At 35.2% G+C, this 10189-nt stretch overlaps 1 protein-coding gene across 4 annotated transcripts; it reads left to right on the forward strand.

The window, feature by feature from the left end:
* LOC109719877 (long chain acyl-CoA synthetase 1-like) lies at positions 3089-8936 on the forward strand. Of its 4 annotated transcripts, none has more exons than XM_020246709.1 (20): positions 3089-3171; positions 3676-3842; positions 4046-4109; positions 4243-4332; positions 4691-4747; positions 4865-4913; positions 5075-5151; positions 5233-5272; positions 5357-5451; positions 5581-5748; positions 6061-6171; positions 6309-6396; positions 6478-6544; positions 6627-6702; positions 6828-6945; positions 7507-7752; positions 7890-8029; positions 8129-8311; positions 8507-8626; positions 8742-8936. In XM_020246709.1, exons 2-20 carry the CDS (start codon positions 3694-3696, stop codon positions 8811-8813), a joined length of 2010 nt encoding a protein of 669 aa, XP_020102298.1. In that variant the 5' UTR covers positions 3089-3171; positions 3676-3693; the 3' UTR covers positions 8814-8936. The 4 variants fall into 4 exon arrangements, with proteins under 4 accessions (XP_020102298.1, XP_020102296.1, XP_020102295.1 ...); XM_020246707.1 differs by having other exon boundaries at positions 3165-3255; XM_020246706.1 differs by lacking the exon at positions 3089-3171 and adding an exon at positions 3286-3403.

The raw sequence follows: 10189 nt of genomic DNA on the forward strand, positions 1-10189 counted from the left end.
GCAATCATGCTATAATATAGACATAAATAAATTATTATATAATATTTCTTGGGACCAGAATCAATACTCTCTCCACCTACTCCACTCTAGGATATTACGAATTTTGGCTTTTCTTAAATGAGTATTAATTTTCATGCAATTGATAAGACATTAGATTTTTTTGTTTTACTAGGTGCTCTAATTGAGATAGTGATCCAAATTTTTATTGTGAAAAAAGCATGTTCTTTTTTAACGAATTCAATCTAAATTGTTTAAATTCTCTTCAATTCCGATGAAAGATTTTTAAGTATATCCTTTTTATCAAGCAAATAGCATGTGATGCACCCAAGATGGCACGAAACATGCTTCATTTCTAGATTCTAACATCCTCTCTTTTGATGAATTTGTGGTTCTATGGCTGTGATTAATAGTACAGTATGAAATCCAAACATTTTACCATCACACTGTTGATTTAAAAGGGTCAGTATCTTGTCCTGTCGCAGAAGATTAGGTTGGACTGAGCCACGTTCAAAATGACAGAAGGTCTGATTGGGTCGAAGCTAAAGCTGTCCAAAATATGCAATATACCATACCTAATCCAAACCCTACCTGGACCTTATCTGGACCAGAATCGGATCCAATAAAAAATAAATAGTATACGGGTAAAAAAAATTACCCATTAAAATTTCGGTTATGAGATCGGATATTTTATACCATACCCGATTTGGACCCGACCCGAACCCAACTTTTAAATGGGTAAGGTCTGGAATAGTTTTCAAATTTGGACTCGGACTCGAACGATGAAATATCCGATAGTAAATAAAATTTTTTTAAAAAAACTTTTGAAGTTGAGAGATCAATTTTAATAGGATTTATATATGAGGGGTCTCTAAGTATTTTCATCCTACTTAAACACTGAAACCCTAACCTTTCTTTTATTTTTTTCTTTTTTCTAATTTTTTTACTCTTTGTTTTTTACTTTTAAATTTTTTTGTTTCATTTCTACCTAAGAATTTTTTATGAAATAATATTTCCATCGTCATCATCATCAGCGATATTAATCCTCTACAGATGTGGCACGAGTGAGTTTTTTCCAAATCCTTTTTCCATCATAGTCGACAATCTAATTTTTTTAAATAAATATTCTATTTAGTAAATTTTCTGACTCTTCTTTATTTTTTTCTCTTTTTTTTGAATGTGAGCATATAATATTAGTAATTACTACAACTTATGTTCTCTTTATCTATAATATGATATCATAATTTTTTTATTTTTGTGTGTTTACATATAAAATTATTTTAAATTTTAGACTTTTAATCAGACAATATAAAGGCCAAAACAAGCTCTACCCAGACAATTTAATAAAGCCTATAAAAAAGTTTATGTATGCGGATACCCATACCCAATTTGGATCCGACTCGTATCCGGTCTTGAACGGATAACATACGGATAGTCACTATCCAGACCTGCTCAAATAGATCCGATTGATATATTAACAACTTAAGTACCCAGATCCGGACCCAACCTAAAGTTAAATGGGTAGGGTATATTTTTTTTTCTAACCATTATTTTTAGGGTACGGGTACAGTATATTGATTATCCAAATCCGATCCAGTCTACAGACACCTTTAGTCCAATCATCTTCGAAGTAGCGTAAGACTGGTTACACTGAGTTACAATTAAAATCCATGAGCGCTGTGTCGTTATACTTTAAGCGAATTGGTCGTCAGCCATTCGAGTTTTTAGAATTAATAGACAGGTCCAACGATCCGGCATATACTCCCTCACATATTATAACTAGTTGGTGCATACCATCCTCTTTTAATTCAAGTATTAGCAAAAATTTTGAGAAAAAGAGGGTGATCTCTTCTATGATCAGCTTATGTACATAAAAATGGGGGAATGGATGAGAATGCATTTAATCCTTCTTCATTCACCCAACCAACTTATCACCCTGCAGCAAACTATTACAGGCTGTTCCTTTTTTGTTTTTTTTGTTTTTTTGTTTTTTTTTTGGATAGAAGGAGGGCAATATTTTGTTTTTTTCTCCATAGAAGAAATAGGAGGACAACAAATTAAATTAATTACATTCCATTTTTGAAATGAGCCTCTCATTCATTTTTATCCACTCCTCCTCAATTTTTAATTTTCGGGAGTTAAGAGATTTTATTCAGTTATTAGATTTTTTTATCATCTTTTTCTTTGTACTTGGATTAAAATTAATAAATTTAATTAGCCATATATTGATATTAATAAAAAAGAATAACTTAATTTTTTAAAAAAATCAGAAAGAAGGAAAGAGGGTGTAAAAAAATAAATAAATAAAAGATGAAAAGACTAATTCAAAATAGCCTATTCTTATACTCTCACCCAACTTGTTGTTCAAATAAGCAAATAAGGCAAACAACCCTCATACTATTCTTCACTAAATTTGTGGTCACATTTATTATCATTATTATTGGAGTCACTATCATCTACAAGTTTTTCCTCCTATTGCACACTTTTTAAAGTGTATCTTGAATTTAATAGTAAGTTGACCATAACATAGGTAGTTGTTTACTAGTATATTGGTTTTATAGATCGAACATCCTTGAAACAGAAATGAAAGGTAACTCAAAGACTAATGTTCCTTAATTTCAAAGTAATATTTCTAATTATTTTCACTATAGGTGTAAACGGGAGTCATAAGTTACAGTTGGAGCTGTACTACAGTTTGAAAATGCGGCCTCGGTGTGACTTCAAACTACTCGCTTATTTAAAGCAAGAATTTAGGTGCCATGATAGAGTCAAAAATTTATCAGCACGACACGACACGATGAGTGCCGAACCGTCCGATACATTATCCAGAAGATCAATTCTGATAATAAATAACACAAAATATATTTGACGTTTTTCGCTCACATGCATAATGAATATGAACAGTTGGTAAGGCGAGTGATTACATCACATGCTCATGCTTTTCCTCTATCCTAGTGGGCATCATTTTGGAGCCTGAACTGAACCCTGCACAAATTTGTTCCTTGTTTTGGGAATTGGGACCCCCCCAAATGAAAGCATCTAAACTGATTTTGGCGCCACATTTCATATGTTTAGACTACAGCCCCTTGTATCTCTCTCTCTTTCTCTCTCTCTCTCCATTAAATGTGAGAAGAGGTGCTCTTTCAACTGCTTAACCACTTCATTACTGCAGGAGCAAGTCCTTCTCTAGATCTCTCTTCTCTCTCTCTCTCTCCCATTTGCACTACAAAATCCATGGAAAGCTCATCCTTTTGATGTGTACTTGCTCCTTCCTCTTTAACACCCTCTCTCTCTCTCTCTCTCTCTCTCTCTCTCTCTCTCTCTCAGCTTTGGAGAAAATAGATTAAAAAAAAAAAATGAGTTGTTGGGTATCTTAGAACAAATTTTCCTCTCCTTGCTTTGCTTGGTTCGATTGCTTTTCCTTTGATTATACCTAAATTTGAAGAATTTTCATTTGGGTTTTACTCTAATTCTTTCAATTGGGAAATTTTTTGAACAAATGCACTTTGTGAAGAGAAGAAGTACCAAATTTCGAATGCGAAATTTGTTTACTCTATTGTCCCGATCTTTTTTTCTTTTTTTTTTCCCTAGGGTTTTGTTTTGTTTTTTTAAGAAAAAGGTAACACGCTATCTGTTTCATTCGTTCAGATAATAAATTTAGCTAAATTCATTTTCTAGGGTTTTGTTGGATAGAGAATGAGGAAGGTTTACACAGTTCAAGTGGAGAGCGGAAGGGCCGGGAAGGACGGGCGGCCGTCGGTCGGCCCGGTCTACCGGAGCGCTCTGGCGAAGGACGGTTTTCCTCCGCCGGATCCCCGAATGAGCACCTCATGGGATATCTTCAGGTATTGATGGCAAACTTATTAGAAAAAAGGAGAAATGAATTTATTGTTATAAGAACAAAACCATGATTTTTAATCTTTAATGTGTTTAGTCATCTCCTTTTAGTTAGCTGTAATGTTCTTCTTAAACTATCTTGCTTAAGAAACTCAATGCCCTTCGCAAAACTCGATAATATGTGTTGATATGTGAAATTCTTATACTGCAGTGTGGCAGCAGAGAAGTATCCGAACAATAGAATGCTCGGATGGCGCGAGTTCGTGAAAGGAAAGGTATGCAACTTATGCGTCTTCTGGTATTTCATAAAGTATCAATTTTTTTTAAAAAAATTTATAGATCATTTAGATCCTCGAGTAATTCTTTGTTTTTGTTTTTTTTGTTTTGCCAATGTATATGATCAAATAGCCAGGATGCTATATATGGAAAACATACAAGGAAGTCTATGAGGAAGTGGTTCAAGTTGGTTCCGCTCTGCGGCAGATGGGCGCTGCACCTGTCAGAAAACCGACTTTCATTTGATATTTTTCTGCTCCTTTCTTAATTGTTGTGATCTCACCTGTTCATTCTGTCAGCTGCATTCGGAATTTCGCTGAAATTAGCAGCTTATCCCCCCTTTTCAGCTGACGAAATTGCGTATTCAGTTAACATCGCCATTAGCTTTTACCGAATCTCCTATTCATTTGACAGAATAACTAATTACTAGGGCTGTCAATCAGAAAAAGATTTTAAGTTGTGAGTTTATTTCGAAATATGGAATATAGTTGACGAAGGCCTATAGATATTTCGTTTTCAGGTGGTAGTATCTAATGTTCATATGCCCCTGTTATACTGATGTTACATTAATCGGTTACAGGGTTCACGCATAGGGATCTACGGAGCAAATTGCCCTCAATGGATAGAAGCAATGGAGGTAACTCTAGATCTGTATCTAGTTTAGCATTTCGATGGTTTTAGACCGCATTTATCTTATTTATTGATCAAGACCATGTAGAAACGCTTTTAAATTAGTAAACTCTCTCATCTGCAGGCTTGCAATGGATACAGCTTAATATGCGTTCCGCTCTACGATACTTTGGGTAAATGAATTTATTCCAATTCCTTCTTTTGTTGTTTTAAGTTCTTGCATTGAAGATACTTTATCTTCTTTCCACATGCATTTCCAAAAGGGTTTGAGCATACATGTGATGATTTTTGTTACTATACACTGTCGACCACAAAGCAAATTTTCTGGTAACAGGGTCAGGGGCTGTTGATTACATTTTAGACCAAGCGGAAATCGACATTGCTTTTGTTCAGGATAAGAAAATGAAAGAAGTGAGAACCAAGTTATTTTTCTGAGTCTCTCGTTCGCAAAATGGTTGTTTTCAACACGAAACTGAATACTCAATTTTGCAGTTACTGTTCTCCGACTGTGCATCTCTTCGGAGGCTGAAAGGTAAGAAGCGATCGATATTCGTATCTTGATCAAGCTTTTGAAGGAAAAATAATCATAGTGCTTATTTATTGAACATGATTGCAGTAATCGTTTCATTCACTTCGACTACAATGGAACAAGAGGAAGCTGCATCTAAAATCGGATTGCAAATTTACTCATGGAACGATTTTCTTCGAATGGTCAGTTTCTAGTTACTTAATTCTCAAATTGTGGAGTATCTTACGCGAACTCTTCTATTCCAGTGTCCCTTCGCACTGATTCTACGATGCTCCCTTAGTCGAAGCTATTGTTTTGTACCGTTAATACAGGGAAAGGAGAATTTGTGCGAGCCTCTTCCTCCTCGACCTCTTGATATATGCACAATAATGTACACAAGTGGAACCAGCGGAAACCCCAAGGGTGTGATTTTGACCCATGAGAGCAACGCAATGTATGTGAGAGGAGTAGATCTCTATATGGACCTGTTTGACGACAAGGTAAATCTATTTTTTTGATCATTCGCAGTTACTAGATAATATATTTTCGGCAATTCTTTGTGTTCTATCCATATTGTGTCATAATTAGTCCCCGAATTTTCGAGGATCAGTGATCAAATTGTGGTATACGATAAAGTTCAGAGACAAACTTGCAATATCGGGATAGTACAGTCGACAACTTCGACCATTATTTCTCTCTTCCTTTTATGTATTCATAAGCATGTATATGTGTTTTGTATGTACGCATGTATGTATGCATGTACGTATTTGTCGATAAGAGGTTGAGAAGTTATGACACATTGTTGTTATCAGATGACAGTGGATGATGTCTACCTCTCCTTTCTCCCCCTCGCTCACATTCTCGATCGCATGCTCGAAGAGTACTTTTTCCATAAAGGGGCCTCTGTTGGGTACTATCACGGAGTATGTACATCGTCTTTGCGTTACTTTCATAAATACAAAGTTTTTCAACTAATTCTCCATATCTTAAATAATTTGCTATATTCTATTACATTTCCGCCAAAAATCTACACTGAACCCTATTTTTTTGTTGTATTAAGGATATTAATGCTTTGAGGGATGATCTCATGGAATTAAAGCCAACTCTATTTGCCGGAGTCCCTCGAGTTTTCGAAAGAGTCCATGAAGGTTTATATTGCTTCTTTATATATCGAACATTATCAACCATATTATTGCAACTCAGAATTATTTGTATATTTTGATTTCTAGGTATATTAAAGGCTCTATCGGAACTCTGGCCGCATAGAAGGATGATATTTAATGCTCTGTACAAACAGTAAGTTGTTCTTTCTCTTCATTTCTTACTAAAATACATCAAGTGCATCGATTTTATTTTTATCTGACAATTGAAATTTCAGTAAATTATCATGGATGAGATCAGGATATTCACATAAAACAGCATCCCCTCTCGCCGACTTCTTGGCCTTTAGTAAGGTCTTATCTTCTCTATACCAAACATGAAAGTTTTTATTTTTTATTTTTTTGCAATATTATCTGTTAAAAATATTTTTCATAATTATCTAAATTGTCGGAATTTTTCCTTTTTTTTTTCAATTTAGATCAAGGCTAGGCTTGGGGGCCGAGTTCGCCTAATTATATCTGGGGGCGCTCCGCTGAATACTGAGATTGAGGAGTTCTTGAGAGTCACAAGCTGTGCTTATGTTACTCAAGGATATGGTAATTTACACAAAGCTGGTTTCTGAAGTTTTTCGACTAGCATTCGTGTAATCCTTTATTACTACTAAGAAATATATATGCCCTTGTACTTATTTCTAACTAGGTAAATAGTTATGGCCTTCTAAGTACGCGGTTTTGTGATGCTTTGATTAATTAATTCCTTATATGATTCAAATTTATGTTCCATCGGTCGTTTTAACAAATAATTTCTTCATCATTCACCATCTTTAAGTCCTTTTTTATCTTGATTCTTTTGAATTGGTAATGAAAACATTTGATGGTGAAATTCTTTCACTCGTAACTCACATTAATATAATAAGAATGAACTCCTTGAGAATCTATCAAATATGACAGATTTAGGATTAAATTTTGATTGCTGAAGTTTATTTCAGCAAAACAATCAGTCAAATTTTCAAATCAAAACCTTCTTCCTTGGGGCTTCAAATTTTTTTTTAATCGTTGGGAAGAAACATTCCTGCTCTAAACATTGTGCTTGTAGTTGAAATGCCGAGGACTAAAAGAGTGTACATTGTAAAAAATCAATGCCTTTTCATCGTTCAGGGTTGACGGAGACATGCGGTTTGAGTTCGAATGGAGTTCCTGACGAAATGTCCTTAATCGGAACTGTCGGAGTGGCCTCTACGTATACCGAACTGCGGCTAGAAGAAGTGCCCGAGATGGGTTATGATCCGCTCAGTGTCCCTTCCCGCGGTGAAATATGCGTCAGAGGGAAAACTCTCTTTTCCGGGTACTACAAGAATCCCGAACTGACGAAAGAAGTGATGATAGATGGATGGTTTCACACAGGTACATGAAAATCTCACAATTTTGATGTATTGCTCTTCAAAATGTCACATTTAGCCGCGAGAAACTACACCTTCGAAGGGAACAGATTAAAATTCAGATTTTGCAAGGGTGTAACCTCATTAATCCTTCGTGTTCAGGGGATATTGGAGAGATCTCCCCAGAGGGAGTACTAAAAATCATAGATAGGAAGAAGAACATATTCAAGCTATCTCATGGGGAATATGTTGCAGCAGAGTACCTGGAGAAAGTATACGGTTACTTGCCGATTATCGAAGATGTAAGCATTTTACACTACTTTTGCTGTGGTCGAAAGAGCTTAGCGATTCCTCGAGCAATTATAATTAGACACAATCATTTTTTTTCTTTCTTTCTTTAGATCTGGGTTTACGGGGACAGCTATCGATCCATGTTAGTTGCGGTGGTTGCACCGCATGAAGATAATACTATGAAATGGGCAGAGTCGAACGGCCACAAGGGATCATTTTACGACATTTGTGCACTAGAGGAGCTTAAGATTTACATTCTTCAGGAGTTGAAGGCACTTGCAGAGAAAAATAAGGTAAGATTCTCTCTTTTTTTCCCTGATGTAAAAGGATAAAATACTTGATCAAGAAGAACAGAACTATTTAGTTGGATATGAGCTTTGGTTTATTATATCTGTCGTATCTTTTACAGTATGTTTTATAAGAACAAAGTTACCGATAAATTGTTCAGTGCACTTGCGCTAACTTATCGTCACTTGTTTACGAACCAGCTAAGAGGTTTCGAGTGCATTAAAGGCGTTGTCGTGGATCCGGTGCCTTTCAACGTTGAAAGGGATTTGATGACTCCGACTATGAAGAAGAAAAGATCCCAGATGTTCAAACACTATCAGGTAAACAGAAAGAACTGAAACTATTGTTGTTTTTTGTGCTCTCTCTTATTACATCCATTTCATTTAGTCGTAATTAAATCTCTCTCCTTTTTTCTTTTTTTTGGTGCTGTGACAGTCGGAGATCGAGAAACTCTACAAGAATCTTGCAGAAAGGCGAGGAGATAATAATAAAGTTAGAAATGTATGATAATTGGATTGCATTGTATGTAATGTGTTAAATGGACAAAATGCATTATTGTATATGATACCTACTTAAAACTATGGCCCTAAGATCCTTTTAAGGCAATAAAATTAGAACTACTTATTGCTATTCTCGAAGCTTTTATCACGAATCTGTTTCTTTCTGAAATGTTTGTTTGGTTTGGACATAAAATTGTGCCGATGATTTATCGATAGTAAGGCGACAATTAATGAGCCTGGCACTGAAGTATGCAGTTGTGGAAGTTCATGGGTGTTTACTTTTTGGATGAGTTAACAATGAAAAGATGATTAGTTCCGCGTTGTTCTTGCGTTAACAGGAGTACATTTATATTTCAGCTTCACAATTATGATGTTTCTGTGCGCATTTCTAATAACATCAAACGCTATTTTGGTTGCAGAATTTTGAATCTACAGATGTTTCAGCTTCAGTTTGTGAAGAACTAGAAAAGTTCTCTAGATGTTGCATTGTTTAAGAAACACTAGTTTCAATGCAGTTACTATTGTTTAATTATTTTTCAAAATAATCACATAATAGTATATCAGATTGTTAGGTCGAATTACAAATGAACGATAATTTTTTAGATAAAAAATGGATGACAATAAAAAGAAATTATAATTTTAGTATGCATTTTTTGTGCTGCCGGCGCATTCTTATCCATTTAGGCCGCATTTGGTTCGGCTAAAGACGAATCGACAAATTTTTTCCGGTATAAAAAATATTTTTCCATGACGAATCTACAAATTATTTCTGGTATAAAAAATATTTTTTCCGTGTATTTAGTTTTACATAAAAATATTTTTTTTACGGATTTTGAAAAAAATTATAATTTTCGTCTTCCGTTGTTTTTCAGCGAAAAATGAATACTCCAGCCACATAAAATTTTTTTATTTATTTTTTTCCAAATCAAAGCAAATGTGAATTTTTTTCTTATAACCAAACAAATGTTGATAAAAAAAGAAAATTTTCTACAAATGAAATACTACAAAAAAAAAAATTTATCAAAATTTTTTTTCACGAAAAATTATTTTTCAATTGAACAAAAACCCGTAGGAAAAGAAAAAAAAAAAACGTTGAACTTAGTTAGCTGCACGATCCATATAGACCACTCCGTCCAACAGCTTACACGTGTCTGTAGATTATTGGACCTCCAGTCATCCGATTCATGAATGACGTGGTACACAAAGACCACGCAATAATGTATTCTAATCGCCCGATTTTAACCCCACACCCCACTCCGTTCCCACTCCATCCAACGGCTGTAGCGGTTCCCTCCTTGGAAAATGGCGGCGCTATGGGCTCACCTCTCCAAACGCCTCATCGGCGGCGGCGGCGCCTCCTCCTCCTCCGCCGCCGCGCCGCCG

This window comes from Ananas comosus, linkage group 14 (assembly GCF_001540865.1).
Source record: "Ananas comosus cultivar F153 linkage group 14, ASM154086v1, whole genome shotgun sequence".
NCBI classification, from domain to species: Eukaryota; Viridiplantae; Streptophyta; class Magnoliopsida; order Poales; family Bromeliaceae; genus Ananas; species Ananas comosus.